Genomic DNA, 17,259 nt, shown 5'->3' with positions numbered 1-17,259 from the left:
GCACCACAACAGCCGGCTAATTTTTACAGTAGCGATGAGATCTCACCATGTTGGCCAGGCTGGTCTCAAACTCCTGACCTGAAGTGATCTGCCACCTCAGCTTCCCAAAATGCTGGGATTACAGGCGTAAGTCACTGCGCCCGGCTTATATATACATTTTTAATGGATAATCAATAGACCTCAAAGCATGTATTGCATAGTTTATTCTTTACACCCACTAGAAATATGTTGATCACAAACTAATTTTTAATATACCCTGGGTCTGTTTCTTTGTTCTCTTCATTACTTATATATTTATGTCTTGATGTTTTTATTTGTTGTTTCGTTAGAGGAGAAATGACATATTTATCAGATCATATCAGGAGACAGAATTTTTCATCTTCTTTATACATGTCAGCAAAGTCTAATTTTCTTCATATAGGTTGTGTTCATTTCATGTATTAATTTTTAGGGATTACGTGCTTTATTATCATTAATGGTTTCTATTTTTCTACTGTATGTTCTAATTGATGCTTGCTAAGGAATAGGAATTCTTTTGATTTTCGTTTGTTGATCTTTTATTGCATTATCTTTTTGATTCTTCTTTTAATTCTAATAATTTGTCACTGATGCTTTTGATTTATCTACAAATGTTTTGGGCTTTTTCTTCCATTCCAATGTTTCCATTGTATTATTTTTCTTGTCTTATTACATTAGCAATTAACCTCTATTGTAACTTGAAAAGTAATGACAGCATAGGGCATCCTTATCTTGCTCCTGACTTTAATGGGAATTTTTCTAAAATTTCACAATTAAGTACAATGTTTAAGTATATTTCTGGTAGATATCCTTTATAGAGTTATAAAATTTTCTTCTCTTTATAGTTTGCTAAGAGTTTTTATAATGAATGAAAATGAAGTATATAACATTTTTGGTGTATCTATTGAGATAATCATATGTATTTTCTCCTTTAATTTGTTAATGTAGCAGATTCCATTAATGAGAGTTAAAAATTAAATTTTAAAAGTAACGTGAGTACATTTACCTTATAAAATGAGAGAATTACAGGGAGTGAGGAGATTGGGGAGATGTTGGTCAAAGGACACAAAATTTCAGTTAGACAGGAGGAATAAGTTCAAATGATCTAATGTACATCATGGTGACTATAGTTAATGACAATATATTGTATATTTGAAAATTGCTAAGAGTGGATTTTAAGTGTTCTCACCACACAAAAAAAGATGAGTATGTGAGGGAATGCATATGTAAAATAATTTGATATAGCCATTCCACAATGTATATCTATACCAAAACATCATATTGTACACCATATAGTTTTACCTGTCAATTAAAAATAAGGTGATAAAAATGTAAATACAAAAAAAGTGTATTTATAAAAAATTAGAATTACAAATAATGTGTGTTGTCTTTGACTAACACCCCTAATTCTAGTGTGCACCCCCTAACACCAGTAACCATTACTGTAAGTTTTAATAACCATATTTAACAGAACATATATACTGTTGTTTTTGTATGTGTATTTTGAAATAGTACCAAATGCAAATTTCTTTTTCATTCATAATGTATTTTGGTAACTATTTTTATTGGAACATCTAGCTGCTTTGACTCCTTTACAAATCCTCTACATCTTTCCAATATATGCATTACATTCCACTTATTGTTAATAATTTTATTTATTCCTTCTCCAACTGGAGTACACAGGTTATTTGCAGATGTTTTTTTGTTCATATGTGTGTGGGTGTTTTTCTATGGTACATAACTTATATTCCTAGGTTTTTAGAAAGTTTAAAAACATTTTTTAAAAATTATGGGTGGTATTGAATATAAGTGTACACTTATAATCTTCTTAGTTTTCTATGTAATTTAAAAATACTCTTAAGATCACAAGTGTTCAATGTGATTGCATGCTCTATTTAGCCCTGACTAAGGTGAATATATGATTTTTCTCTTTTAACCTGTCATGGTGAATTTTAGTAATTTTCTAATCTTGAAGTATCTTTGCATTCATATAACACTAATTAATCATATCAATTACCTAAAAGATATGCTGCTGGATTTAATTTGCTGGTATTTTATAAAAGAATTTCCCATCTATGTTCCTAAGTATAATTGAACCATAGTTTTTCTTTCTTATACTCTCCCAGTTCAGAATTTGTGAAACGGTTTTATAACTTTTATAAAATGCATTGGATATCTTTCCATCTTTTCTAAGCTCTGAAATAATGAATTCAACTTAGAAAGTATATGTTCCTTCAGGTTCAATAGAATTTTTCCCTTGAGTTGTTTTTCAAATTAATATTTAATTACATAATCTAAGTTCTCCATATCTTCCCTTATATTTTAAATTTCAGTTGCATATTTCTGAGATATTTATGTCTTCTACTCTGAAAACAAATTGTCAAATTTGTAAAATTTCTCATTGTTCATAGCGTCACCTTAGGATAGGCCATGTTTTTAGATTCATAACAGTTCAGAAGACCATACTGTCTTCATGGACTTTATCCTTTAATATAAAATCCTTTCTCTTTTGATACTTTTAATTGTATTAATATTGCTATATTGCTTTCATTTGGCTACCATTTGATTAAATATTTTAGCCCAGTATTTTCAAGCTTCCTGTGTTGTAAGCGTTTGTTTATGGTCAATTTACAGCTGGATTGTCCTTTTATTCCCAACTGTCTTTTAAAACTTGTGAGTGAAATTAACCCATTTACATTTATTGTAAATACTGATGTTTGGACTTTTCACATTAAAAACATTTTTACCATATGTTCTGGTTTCTTTTGCTTATCTCGTTCCCATTTCTGCCTTCTGTTCAGCTGGATAGGTTTTTTCTTCTCATTTAGTAGCCCCCTTCCTTTAAATGGTCTGCAGATTATAAAGCCAATTTAATTCTTCTGTTACTAAGTTTAAAAACTTAAAATCACATTCAGAATATGTATATTGAAAATCAACATCCAGAGTTGATTTGCATCTATAATCCCTTATATGTTTCCAAACATTCTCTGATTATACGTTTCCACACTTGTAAAATGGGAGGCATGAGTTCTTCTTAAGGATTAAATGTGATGTAATGTCAAACACTAGCCTTTATGAACATATCTTCAATTTCTTCATTCCATTTCTTTTTCATTCAATCAAAATACTTCAGGTCCAGAGCACACAATCACCTCTAAACTCCTTTGTCCTTCAAAGTCACCTTCTCTTTCATCTCTTGCATCATTCATTATGGCCTTCAACCACTTTAAATTTCTTTGTAAGTCTCTGAATACCTTCTCAATCCCCCTTTGGAGAAAAAAAAAATCTCATTATACATTGTATTTAAAGGTCTCTTTTGCTCTAAATTTAATGAACGTCATTATCCAGTAACTCCACGCCTTTCTTCATTTATCCTTCAAAATGGCGGACTTTAGACGTTCCACGATCAACACCACGTGCGCCTGCGCCTCCCGCAGCCATTTCGCCCAGCAGCCTAAGCTCGGAGAGGCGCCTGCGCACGAGCCTCCAGAGCACTATCGCTCCTCCCTCTAGCTGAGTACGCCTGAAACCGCACGTTCTCTTCCCTTCCCTCCCCCGCTAACCCTGCACCGCCCTCACCCTTTCCTGTGAGATTCTTCCGCCAAGTGGAAGGCTCATCTTCGGTCGACAGCCTACGCACTTGAAGAACAATCCAATAGGCACTTATAGCTCAGGGTCTCGCCATTCAGTCTTATCTATGCGCCACAGCAATTTTCCTCCGGGCCCCAAAGTTGATAACCGATTTCGCGGGACTTTTTTTTGCATATTGTGAGGCAACAAATGGAAAGAATAGGCCTGTGGCGGAGGGATCACTCGCTTATTCTCTGTGTACTTTAACCTAATGGGGGTCGCCCGGGAGTCGGAAGGGGGAGGGGAAAGGGAGGAGGCAGCCAAGGAATTGTTTTTTTCTCTGGCCCCGCCCTCGCCCGGGGGGCCAATGGTGATGGTCTGTTTCCCCCGGAGCCTCGCCCAGCTCCTGTGTCTCAGCCAATGAGCGGCGGAAGCGGCTCCGAGGGGGGCGGGTCCAGGAGGCTGTGCGTGTCTTGTGAGAGCTCTTGAACCAAGTCAGCGCTGGAGTCGGCTAGGCGGCTGGAAACGGCGGCTGCCGCCGGTGACTCAGGGAGGCGGGAGGCGGGGTAAGAGCGCCGCGGCCTCGGCTGCGGGGAGAGGGGAAAGAAAGGTGAAAGCGCCGAGCGCGCGGCCCCGCCGCCCGTTGGCAGCGGCGCAGGCCCGGGAGACGGGCGCCCGGGGTTCGGGGCCGGGGAGCTGGGCGCCGGGGCGGGGCGGCGGGGCAAGTGCGGAATCGCGGGCTCGCCCACCCTCCCCCGCGGGGCCGCCCGGGGCGGGGACCCAGCCGCCCGGGACCGGCTCTCTGCACCAGGGGCCTTTTCTTTTCGGGGCTGGGGGCTGAGCACTTTCAAATCCACTCGAGCCGCAGATAATTTTTCCCTCACTCCCTCTGCGGTTGCGTTTGAGCTGTTAGAAAAGCCAAACTTGGGAGAGCGAGGGTCACGCGGCGCTGGGACCCGGGTGTGTGGCGGGGGAGGGCGCCGGGGGGCGGGGGGGCGCAGGAGGGGGGCTCGGTGCGGGTCCGCCCGGGGCCGCGTCCTCGCGCGGGTTCGGCGCCCTCCGCCCGCTCTCTCTGCTGTCTCCGCCCGGCCCCCTCCCACCGGCCGCCCCCGTCGCATTTTGTTTTTGTGTTTTTGCAGGGAGGAGCTCTTCCTGCAGGCGTGGAAACCATGGTGCTCACGCTCGGAGAAAGTTGGCCGGTATTGGTGGGGAAGAGGTTTCTCAGTCTGTCCGCAGCCGACGGCAGCGATGGCAGCCACGACAGTTGGGACGTGGAGCGCGTCGCCGAGTGGCCCTGGCTCTCCGGGACCATTCGAGCTGTCTCCCACACCGACGTTACCAAGAAGGATCTGAAGGTACAGGCGGCTCCGGGCCTCTGCCACCGGACGTTTCGCAGTTACCGTGGTAACGCGACCATCGGTTCCCTCCTTCCGTTTTCTGAAAACGGAGACCAGAAAGTTGGCATATGATCTGAAGGTGCAGGAAGCTAGATCTTGAAAGTCTTTGGAATGGTTGTACAGAGCCGAGTTGTGTTTGGACCACAGCTCCTGGCTGCCTGGCTTTAATAATGGGCTTAGGGTTGTTCAGACACGCTTCATTAATGCCGGTGCTGTGTCCCACTAGGACTGTCTCATCTTTACTGCAGAGGAGGAGGGGTATTTTTGTTAGCGTTAGGTAGGGCCTGTAAGTGACGTTTGGAGTCATTAAGAATTGAGGGTTAGTGCTTGGAAGTACTTTCAGCTGGTTTTGTTTGTTTGTTCCTGTTAATTTATTCACTCAACTTTTAAAAAAACTTTCAGACTTGTTAAAAATGAAGTGAGTGTAGAGGGAGGAGCTTAAGTTCTGTTTGGCGTATTAGGGTGGGTGTTTGTCCGTATATGGTGGGTCAGGGCAGGAGTGGGTTCCTGGTTGTCTGTGATGAGCCTGTGGGTGGGTATGGGATATGACCATATATGGAGGGATGGGGTGGAGCTGTCCCATATATGGTATTTTGGAGGACTGGCTTAGAAATACTGCACTTGGACGCATGAGTGGAGGGAGAGAATTGGGAACAAGTGCGGCCAGTGATTTTTTTTTTTAAATCATTATGACACTCAGAACCTTTTTCTGTTAGATCTTTTCAAAGACAGATGAATTCTGATTGTGCTCCCTAATAGAAGTATTGGTGTGAAAGGATTGTCTGGGAACAAGCAGTGAGGAAGCCATTGTACCAACAAAGACTCCTTTGTGCGAAAATAACTGAAAAAAGGTTCCTAACAAAGACTCCAAAGTGGTGATAACTTGAAGGAAGCTTGTCAGAACAGAAGATATTTCCACCCTGCCTAGTGGATGTGTTTCAGAATCTTCACTTGGCCATCATCTTTGCTTTTTCTTAAACTATGTTCAAATAAAGGCAGCAAGTTTTAGCTTTGGCAGTTGATTATATGTTGATTTCTGAAACACTGTTCATTTGAACACTTTCAGGGTGACAGTGTATGCCCAAACTGGTATTTATCTGCAAAGAGTTGTAGGAAAGGGGTATGCTGTTAGGCATGTTTTAAAGCTTCAGTGTTGTGCCTTGTCTCATGTTGAAAAGGAGGAGTGACCGAAGAGCATTTAACCGTGTGCCAAGCACTTCACAACTATGATCTCGTTTAATCCTTACAGCAGTTCTTGGGGGTAGGTACTAATATTGCCCCCATTTTATGGATGAAACTACTGTGCCTGAGGGACGTTAAGCATCTTGCCAAGGACACATACGTAGGAATTGACATAGCCTGTATTCTGTCAAACCCGGGAAGTTTTACTCCAAAAGCTGCCCTCTTAACCATCAGGCCAGTGATCAGGAGCTGTGCCACAGCAGAGCTCCTGTCATAGGCTGTGAGGTTTGGTTTTTTCCTGCATTCGGCTCATTCTCCTGCCAAGTCAGGTTTTGATGTTTATAGAGATAATATATTGTGGTGCAAGAATGGCCAACCTTTTTGCTTTGGGCTTATAACCTTTCTGTAAGCTGGGCTTTGGGTACTAGATTTCAGTCATGCTTGTTGTGGTTTATTTCGCCTGCCAAATAAAATTTTCTCTAGTGCATTTGTTTTTATGTGATTTGAATGGAAACAAGATTTTATTTAAACTTTCCAGTCTTTAGTTCTTTGGCAGATGTTGAGAGACTAGGCGTTCCCTTCCCTTCTGTGGCAGTGATTGAGGACCTGTTGGGTTAGGCAGGCAATCTAGGAGGAACTTCACATGTATATATTTTTTAAATCTCCTCCCTCCTCCCCCAACCTTTGAGGAGGTGGTGATATCTTCATTTTCAGAATGAGGAAATAGATTTAGGAAAAGGAATCTTGTCCAGATTTGCATAATTAGCTGCTGAGGGAGGCTGCGAATCCAGATTGGGCCCAGTGTCTTCTCCACCGCACTTTGGTGCCTAACCTGAAGACAACTGGGAATTCATGTCAAAAACAATTTTGGCTAGGTTGGATTTTTGCCTTACTTGTACATATCACAACTCAACCCTCATGTAAGATGCCAATCTTCTGTCTCTTTTCTAGTCATGATTTATCACTGCATTCCTTAGTTGAGTAGCAGATGTTAAGTTTGGGGGCCATGTTGCATTAAAAAAAACCAGGATTTTATTTTACCTTGATTTTAGAGTTGGGGGGTCTTGTTGCCCAGGCTGGTCTGGAACTCCTGGGCTCAAAACACCAAAACCAATTTGTGCTTGGTGAGATGGAGGCAGGAACCAAGTAACTAAGACCATGCTTACACTAGGGTTTAAGGGCATTAAGTTTTTGGGGGGTGAGATGGGGGTGGGGCGAGGGGCTGAGATGAATGTGAATAAATAACATTCAAGTAATATGTAACCATTCTTCTATTATTAGGACAAATACAAGTCTGTCTAGACTGGCTTGTTTAGATAGTTACGGATGATATTAATGAGGCCAAGGCTTGTTAACTTTGTTTCACCTAGAGAGACTTTATAACAAAATCACTTACTTAGATGACAAAAAGATAATATGTCTGGTAGTTGGTTACAGAGAAGTTAAGGTGGAGACATAATAACAGTAGAATAACTATGATTAAATGGTTACATCAGGATTTAGCAAAGAAAAAATAATCATTAAATGGATATTATGTGGCGATTACTTCATTTAATCCTCACAAATATCCTAGATGGTAAACTACATTTTTAGTGTCAAAAACTGAGGCTTAAAGAAGTTAAATAACTTGAGTTTGTCTCCCGACCTTAAACACTAGGCTTTAATATTCAGGTAGAGCGAGGTTAGAGCATTTTATTTTGTTAGCCTTTATATCCCTAGCACCGAGAACACTGCTTGGCATGTAGTGTGTGCTCAGCTATTTGAATGGATAAGTGAAGGAATCATAAAATTATTACCTCTCCTATGGAGAAACAGTTTAGAAAAAATCTACTGATGAGGCAGTAGCATTCTCTTCATCTGGAATAACAACAGATCTTAATTAGATGTGGCTATAAAGACTGCTTTAATCTTATTTTTATCCTGCTCTTTCTACTTGAGTATGAAATGAGTTGCTTCCTAGCTGATTTTGTTCACATAATTATGCGTGGTGGGAATGCCCTCCTTCCTTAACTTGTCCTTTTTTCTTTGAAGCCTACCTTTTTCTTGCGTCTAATGCCCCTTCTTAGTCCTTACAGGTGTCCTTAGCAGGCAATTAGTCCTTGCCATCTGTATGTACCATTTCCTGCTATTGTCAGCAATTTGGTGCCTTGACTAACGCCTAGCCTTTCATTTTTGCACACCATTGAAACTAATGTTAGTGCAATCTGCTGCCAGTCAAGCCATGTAAAATGAAAAAACTTCTAGCACGGTATAAAAACTGTTTACCCCTTTTAATTGAATGCTGGACCTTGGGATCTTAGACAAACATTTAGGCATAAGAAGACATAAGTGGAAGCACAAGGAATTAATTTCTTTGTGGAGTAGTGAATTAAGTGGTATTCTGCATTGTAGTGCAAGGCATAAAATAGACATGTAATTAAAAATTTGTCTAAAAACCATATCATTCTGTGCTCCTACTTTTAAACTTGGAAACATTTTCATTGGTGTTTCTGATGGCCTTTATAATCATATAGTCAGGTGAGATGAGAGTATGGTAAGAGTGGGAGATTTTGATATTAGTTTATTAGATACAATATTAATTCATATATCAAAGATTTTCTGTTGGGGAAACATTGGCTTGAAAAATCTGAAATATCGAGCATTTGGTCAAGGTGTTTCATAGGTACTAATAAGGTACACATTTGCAAAATACCCATTAAAAGAAGAGCAGATTTCACAATTATAGGTAGTGAATCATAGTTGACTCTTTGGCCTTTGAAGCCACACAGCGTAAGCCACATCTCATTGTGGGCCAAAGGAGCATGGGTGAAGTAACACAATTTAGAATAGAAACTAGTTGCATCTGTCAGCTTGCATGAGCTTTGTCAAGTCACTTTAGTTCTTACTGAATTTAAATGTCTTTTTAGGCCAGGCGCAGTGGCTCATGTCTGTAATCCCAATAATTTGGTAGGCCAAGACGGGTGGATCATCTGGTCAGGAGGTCAGGAGTTCAAGACCAGCCTGGCCAACATGGTGAAACCCAGTCTCTACTAAAAATGCAAAAATTAGCCAGGTGTGGTGGCACACACCTGTAATCCCAGCTACTTGGGAGTCTGAGGCACGAGAATCACCTGCATCTCGGAGGCAGAGGATGCAGTGAGCTGAGATCGCGCCACTACACTCCAGCTTGGGCAACAGATTGAGACTCTGTCTCAAAAAATAAAATAAGTGTTTTTTTGTAGAAATGTCCACAGAAGAGGCTTTTTTGGGGGATGTCATTAAGTGTAAAACCTCAAACCTCAAGGCACAAATGAAAGATGCTTTGTTTCTTCTGGAAATGGGGTCTCACTCTGTCACCCAGGCTGAAGTGCAGTGGCACAATCATAGCTCACTGCAGCCTCAACTTCTTTGGCTCAAGCAATCCTCCCACCTCAGCCTCCTGAATATCTAGGACCACAGGTGGGCACCACCACTCCTGGTTAATTTTTGTATTTTTTGTAGAGACGAGGTTTCCCCACGTTGCCTTGGCTGGTTTAGAACTCCTGGACTCAAGTGATCCTCCTGTCTTGGCCTCCCAAAGTGCCGGGATTACAGGTGTGAGTCACCATGCCTGACTGACATATATGGTTTTGATAGGAAACTTTTGAACAATATTGAAGAAAGCTCACAACTTGTTGGTTTTCTTATATATTTTTTAAAGTCATCTTTTTCCAAACCAAAATAATGTGATTTTTGGCTAATACAGCGTAATATTTGAAAGTCATAAGCTTAAATTGTTTTTAAGGAGGTAAACTTTTTTTTTTTTTTTTTCAAATCACTCAAAAATTGGGATATGGAAAGGGGCTCTGTCTGTCTTTTGGTTTAGGGTTATCTTAAGCTTTAGATAGTGATCTGGTAAGAACTGTGATGTTGCTTAAGTTTTGGGAAACCACTTAAGATCTTCTTAATTCTGCACTGAATTTTTTTTTTTTTTTTGCTGAATAGATATTAGATAATCGTGTTGAAGATCCTCTTTCCCCTGCTCCTAACTTAATAAGTGATACCTTGATAAGATTTGAATTAACCATGGAGGTATTAAAACTATCTAGTTGTCTTGCCAGACACTTTACATACACTGTCTTTTAAAATATGCCTAACTATGCAATGAGAGGTGTCACTTTTTTCATTTTGAAAAACATTGAGAGAACTTAGATTTTCTAAGTGAGGGTTCTTAACCTGGGGTGCAGGTTAGTTGGTTTCCTTTGTAATCATAAGTATTTTATTTTATATATGTAAAATCATTCTAAGAGAGATTCAGTGTAGCTGGGAATTCAAGGTCTCTGAATCTGGATCTAGAATTTGTGTGTGCTCATTCCTCTTATACCACATTGCTGATAAATAAGAAAACTGTCTACCTAAAGCTTGGTTGGGTTTGAGGTTGATGTGAATATGGAGCAGAAAGACTAGCCAATTTAGGGGAGAAGTCAGAGCATGTGGATTCTGTGGCTAGGAAACAGAAAGGAAGATGGGCAGTCTCTGCCCACCTTTATGAAAGACCATTTGGTTGATTACAGTGATAGAAAACATATAACCAGGGAGAAACGTATGTGGGCTTTGCCACGTGGGTGTTCACATTTATTCTGATTTGGAAAGTATTCAGTAATAACTTGAAAGTTAAAAGCCTAAAATACCAAGAAGATATGTAGTTTCCTAGGTAAAGTCACCTGGGAGGTTAGGGATGCATGTGTTGGCTGAGAAGGGTAGGATAGATCTTAGATTTCATTTATTTTTATCCTGTAGACTGGAGAAGGTTTGGGATTGGGGCTAATGTGGGAATTTAGTGCCTTCTAAGCAGGTGAGAGAAACAAGATAGGAACCCAATGCAGAGGGAAATTTATTCATTAATCTATGCTAACAAGTATCTGAGTACCAATTAGGTTCCATATACTAGTGATATACAGTTGTAAGCAAAAGCAGAGACAGACTTTGACCTATTAGAATTTAATTGTCAATCAGTTAACCACAAATAAATAATGCAAAGTGTGGATAAGAGCTAAGACGGAAAAGTACAAAACTTTGAGTGTAGTTAGTATGGGGACCTCTCTTGGGAGAGAGAGGCACTTTGGTAAGGGAAGGTTTGTTTGAGGAAAGGATATATGAATTGTGCTCTGATAGATGAAGTTAACTAGTTAATAAACTGAAGGTTGAAAAGGGATGTATGAGTGATGTCTGTAAAATGATGAACAGATTTGATAGATGATAGATGTATTAACTAATTCCTGGAAACCAAAATGAGAGACCTCTTTAGTAAGAGGAGGAATTTTAAATCACATAAAAACAGTGATTTTTACACTGAATATCGAGGGAGTTTATTGTCATTGGTAGAATACAAAAAGCATTGAAGAGGACCTAGAGTAAGTTAAGGGGTAGCATATTTATAATAGGTTAAGGAAGCTGGAGTGTTTCAATGCTTTTATATGACTTTGAGTTTTATGGTTTTGTAAACAATTCCTACTCATAGATCACTCCCAGAAGCCCACTTTTAGACTGAATTTTTTTAATGTCTTTAAATATGTATACAGGTTTTAAGAGTTGTAGCCTTAGGGTTAAAAGTATTATGCAGGTCAGAAGCAGAAAACATTACAATTACTTGGAAAACAATATTTCAAGGTAGTTTAACTTTCATATAAGAAGCTAGAGATAGTTCTGAAAAACTCTGTGGTCATTTTGTTAATCACTCGTTTCTATGTTATCAAACAAGTAGTTTTAGACTCCAAATTCTGTGGTAAATTTCCTAGCTTATTCAACTGAAAGGGATATTGAAGATGTGCTATATATTAGGCCTTGTGCTAAATTTACTCATTCCAGAGGAATTCAAAAGCAGGTGGTGGATTGTGGTGATGGGGGGTCATCTTAAGCCCACTTATATATTGTCAATAGACAATTACAGTGCAGTTTTATTAAGTACATCTTTTGAGTTTCAAATTTTTGTCTTCCAATTCCAGAAGCTCAGATGTCTAATTAATGTATGTAAACACCTGATAAGTAGGGGTTGTTTGGTTTCTGGGCTTCCCAGGGGTTTACTTTAGGGACAGAGACTGGCCCAAAAAGCCTTGACTTCTGCATCCCGAAGTGAGTTGGGAGCCAAAGCCTGGTTCATGTGTGATTATGTATTGTGGGCTGTGACAGGAAGTGAGGGAGCTGGAAGGGGGAAAGCACATCCAGATAAAGGATTCAAATAGAATAATGAAGGTATAGTTCAGCTGGGGCATTTGTAATGCTTATTTTAATAAATTGAATCTGCTTCCCCCACCCCCCAATTTTGTCTGTCTAGGTGTGTGTGGAATTCGATGGGGAATCTTGGAGGAAAAGAAGATGGATAGAAGTCTACAGCCTTCTAAGGAGAGCATTTTTAGTAGAACATAATTTGGTTTTAGCTGAACGAAAGTCACCTGAAATTTCTGAACGAATTGTACAGTGGCCTGCAATAGTGAGTAAAACTTGGGCTTATTGAACTCCTGAGAAGAGGGCATTTTATCCATTGTGGGTAAAAAAGGAATATGTAAACGTAATGCCAGAAAGTCAGAAAAGCTCCTAGGATCTCCTGCCAGCCCTTTTAAGAACTCTGCACTTCTGAGCGAGTCCCTTGACTTTGTTGGACCTCGTGTTCGCTTGACAAATAGGGATGGAGGTAGTAGTGGGAATGTCTAGGTCAGAAGGCAGGAACTAGCAGTCATATGCAAACATATAGATCTGTTTGGTTTGGCCCTTGCAGTACTTTCAAAACATTTGAATTAATTGCCTACTTTAAAAAATGTGGAGAATACATCTGAAAATCTAGATTTCCACTGTCCCTTAAAAAATCTACAAGATAATGGCAACACTGGAGCCTTATGGCAGCAATAGGCTAGAGCCGAATAGTAGCTGTTGCCTTGCTCTCTGTAGGGTTTCCAGTCTTGATCTTATGATCTTTAAGGTTCCCTCTGGATTATTGTATTTTTTGGCTTTAAAGATACTGTAAGTCAGTATATGATTGTGCTATATCCACATTGTAAAGTGTGGTGCAAAGAGAAGAGTGAGCACTGTCTGGAGAGGGCACTTTAGTCTTTATGGGACTTGAGCTGGTGCTTCAAGGAGGGAAGGTTGGATCTGGATAGTTTGGAAAGGCCGGGAGAATGGTTGAAGGCTGATCAGATTGTGATCTGATTTTGCCCACGAGTGAAAAGTGTTGCTATGGAGATTCTTGAGAGATGAGGGTTGTGGTTAAAGTTTTATTTTGCTCTTTGTATTTTTTTTTCCAGCTGTTTAGAACTGATTAAAAACATAGGCCTGTCTCCCCAGAGAAGTGTGCATACAAACAGTTTTTGCATAAATTTTTGGGACACTGTGAATCTGTGGACCCAGTCTTGAATATTAATAACTCCCAAATGTCTATCTGGTTTAAATTATTGGGTTTGAATAAAAATTGTATTATCTATGGCTGCATAAATAGTTGTTATGAGATAACTTGCAGTAAATAAAAAAAATCAGTGGCTTTATCACTTTCTCTGTGTGTGGAAAATTGCCAGTTCCTATTTTCAGAATTATGCTGACAGCAGTTATGATGCTAAAGTGTTTTCTTTTGTTTTAGATGTACAAACCTCTGTTGGACAAAGCTGGTTTGGGATCCATAACTTCTGTTCGCTTTCTGGGAGATCAACAAAGAGTATTTCTTTCTAAAGACCTTTTGAAGCCTATACAGGTAAAACATAGAAACAGTAGTAAACCTTAGAAACAGAAATACGAACTCCTTTAACATGAGAAGTAAAGTACAGTTGAACCTTAAATAGTGTGGGTATTATGGATGCCTACTCCTTGCACAGTAAAACATCTACATATAACTTTGATTCCCTCCAAACTCTACTAATAGCTTACTGTTGACCATAAGCCTTATTGATAAACAGTTGGTTAACATATATTTTGTATATGTATTATATACTGTATTCTTACAATAAAATTAGCTAGATAAAAGAAAATGTTATTAAAATCATAAGCAGAATACATTTAGTATTCATTAAGTGGAAGTAGATCATTATAAAGGTTTTTGTCCTTGTCTTCATGTTGAGTAGACTTTCGGTCTTGCAATCTCGGGTGACAGAGGCGGAAGGAAATCTGTTTATAAGGGGGCCTGCACAGTCCACACCTGTGTTGTTCGGTGGCCAACTGTATATTGATGTTGATTGCTCTAATTTAAATACCTAACAGGAAAGAACCCATCCCATCAGCAGTTAGGTGTTAGACATCATTCCTCAATGTTAGCTTTTGGGTTAGTGCTGTCCATTTACGGTTGAAAGGACAAGGGTATTATAGTTGAGATGGTGTGTGTGTATGGAAACACTTAGGTGATATGAAAATAATATTTAAAAGTAGACCGTTGTTTATATACATATATGTGCATGCATACATAGACACTCATGCATACATATATACAAGCAATCCTCATTATTTGTAGATTTTATGTTTGTGAATTTACCTATTTGCTAAAATATATTTGTAACCCCAAATCAATACTTGTGGTGGTTCATGGTCATTCACCAGTACTTGCAGAGCTGCAAATAATTTGAGTTGCATGATGCAGGTTCCCAGCTCCTAGCTAAGGTTAAATAAGGTGATGTTCCACCTTGTTTCACTTATGCTGTAAACAAGTGTGCTTTTTGCAGTCTATTCAGTGCTGCATTTTTGTGTTTTTTTTTTTTTTTTTTTGGGTGATTTCACTGTTTAAAATGGCCCCCAAAAGCAGTGCTGAAGTGCCATGATGTGTCTTAAGAACAAAATACATGTGTTAGATAAGCTTCGTTCGTCTGAGTTATAGTGCTCTTGGCTGTGAATTCAAGGTTAGTGCATAAGCAGTATATATTAAATAAGATGTCTTTCAACAGAAACACATAAAACAAGATTATGTGTCAATTGGTTGATGAAAATGTGACCAGAGGCTTGAAGGAACCTACAACTGTATTTCCCCTAGGAGCAATGGTTCAGTATTTGTTAATAAAATGTTTTTTTGCAACTTGATAAAACATAACTACTGCAAATGATGAGAATAGACTGCACACACGCATACAAACACACACACATTATAATAATAATCATCTTTTAGATATCATTTATAAAGCTGAATAATCTTCTTTACCGCCTTCTGTTTTGTGACTTCATACCTGACTTGTTTCTTTGGGGTATAGAACTATGAAACCTATTTGCTAAAAGTAGTTTGGGGTCAGTGGTTATCAGGTTGCCGAGCCTGTATTGGGAAGCCCAAAGCACTGGCTTTTCCTCTACTTGAGTCTCATCCATACTTCCATATCTGGAAAGTGAGTGAAAACAGGATTCATAATCTGAACCTTATTTTATAATGTTTAAGTAATGGAACAGAGGAAGATGCTTTCACTTAGTTAATTTCAGACACAAGTTCTTGTGTTATACCCATCTTGATATTTTTCCTGCCTTAAAAGGAAGACTGACTTGCTTGCAGGGATCAAATAACATACAGGGGGGTTGTGGATATTTTGCTTTACTGAGTAATAAAAGGAATTTTTTATTCTTAGTGCTGTTTTCTGAATTTACATCTTTCCTGTATTTAAGGTTTTCAATTAAGGTAGAACCCTAGTTTTGTTTCTTGGGATTGAAAAAGAAACATCTAAATTAATAAGTTTATATTTGTTCTCGGGAAGAGGGGCTGTGGGGCTGTGAGCCATCAGTGTGAATGTTGTCATTAATACGATATTAATATATAATTAACTGGGAGAACTATAATGTGTGGTCTTGACTTTTAGTGATGTTGAGTTTTCAAAGTTTAGTACTTCAGAGAATTATCTTGTAGATATGGGTGATCACAGTAAGCTGTACGAAATTCCACGTTGGGGGATGTGATTACCCCAGTAGGATACTTGCTCTAGATAATGCACAGAGCACCTGAAAATCATTTGGCATGTGCAAAAATTGGGATTGAAAGTCAGGGTCCGTCTTTAGATTGAATTTTACTCAGTTATCTGTGGGTAAGAAAAAGATAAGGTATCTGGACAACTATCTTGCACTTTCGTTAAGCCCTAAACTCTCCTAGGCAGCCTAATATTTTTCTACTTTATTGAAGCCCTTTGCGGCTCTTTCCATTGATACGTACTTTCATCTTGTAGTAGGAATTGGAGAATATAATTAAATTTTTTGAAATTGCATAAACAATACATGCATGAGAAAAAAACAAAAACTAACCCATTCTGGTAATTAATGTTGATCTCTTATGGAGACCCTAGGTTTGTCTAATGTTACTTGGCAAAAGAAATACATTTTTCCAGCACAGCTTCTCTAACAGACTAGTTATCCTTCCCAGTGGGAAAAATGGATGACCCATTCTTGGTCATTATCCATTTCACAGTGGCAGAAAAGCATAAAGCCCTGATATTGGAAGGGCTTCTGTGTGTAGCACTGTTTTTTCTTTGCCCTGCTAGAATTCGGTTTGGCAGGTTATTCCTATTGACAGTTTCTGTATTACATTTATCATAACTGGGTGTGCACACAAAGCCAGAAGACTGTGGAATAGTGCCAAGAATGGAGCTGCTGCCAAGAATTGAATGTTTCAGAACTGGCTTACTCCGATGCCTTAGGCTATTCATTCAGATTTTCTGTTTGTCCCTCCACCTCCCTTTTTGTAAAAAAGAATGCATTTTGTAATACTAGTTAGGTTAAATGAATGTGTGAAATGAGTTGTTAAAAACAGCAGTTTCTTACCAGGAAGGGAGCTGAAGCTTGGTCAGCTTTAAGGGGCCTTAGAAAATAGGGTTTTGGCCTAGGTAACCAGGCTGAGATGTGGTTCAAGATTTTCCCTAAAATTGCCATCATGGGTGCATGCTTGCTCATCCCCAGGGTGGCCACTGGGCACAGCCATGGGTTTACTAATGGGAATATGGAAAAAAGGGCTGCCCATTATCAGTGGACTTTGGTGGAAAGAGATATGTGTACCTCTGGAGTTAATCTTTACAGTGTGTCAAAAGGTTTGGAGAACATTGATCAAGGAAACATTTTTCTGATTGATGAATAAACTAACTCTCAGTTATGGTCATCTACCCCTGCTAGTAGGTTACACAGTGTATTATATAGTACA

The 17,259-nt window shown here is 39.2% G+C and overlaps 1 protein-coding gene across 2 annotated transcripts in view; it reads left to right on the top strand.

The window, feature by feature from the left end:
* The first annotated feature begins 3,833 nt into the window (after positions 1-3,833).
* Positions 3,834-17,259, top strand: part of KDM3A (lysine demethylase 3A) — a 51,438-nt gene continuing 38,012 nt past the window's right edge. The window contains exons 1-4 of one of the 2 annotated variants that reach the window (XM_034953500.2): positions 3,834-4,154; positions 4,728-4,943; positions 12,460-12,615; positions 13,756-13,866. In XM_034953500.2, the coding sequence (XP_034809391.1) occupies positions 4,758-4,943; positions 12,460-12,615; positions 13,756-13,866 (453 nt within the window). In that variant the 5' untranslated portion in view covers positions 3,834-4,154; positions 4,728-4,757. Of the gene's footprint in view, positions 4,155-4,179; positions 4,269-4,727; positions 4,944-12,459; positions 12,616-13,755; positions 13,867-17,259 lie in introns of those variants that run through there. The other variant, XM_055107707.2, reaches the window with a different exon arrangement.

This window comes from Pan paniscus, chromosome 12 (genome assembly GCF_029289425.2).
Source record: "Pan paniscus chromosome 12, NHGRI_mPanPan1-v2.0_pri, whole genome shotgun sequence".
Classification (NCBI taxonomy): Eukaryota; Metazoa; Chordata; class Mammalia; order Primates; family Hominidae; genus Pan; species Pan paniscus.
Note: the sequence above shows the minus strand (reverse complement) of the source record. Positions and strands in the feature narration are given on the sequence as shown.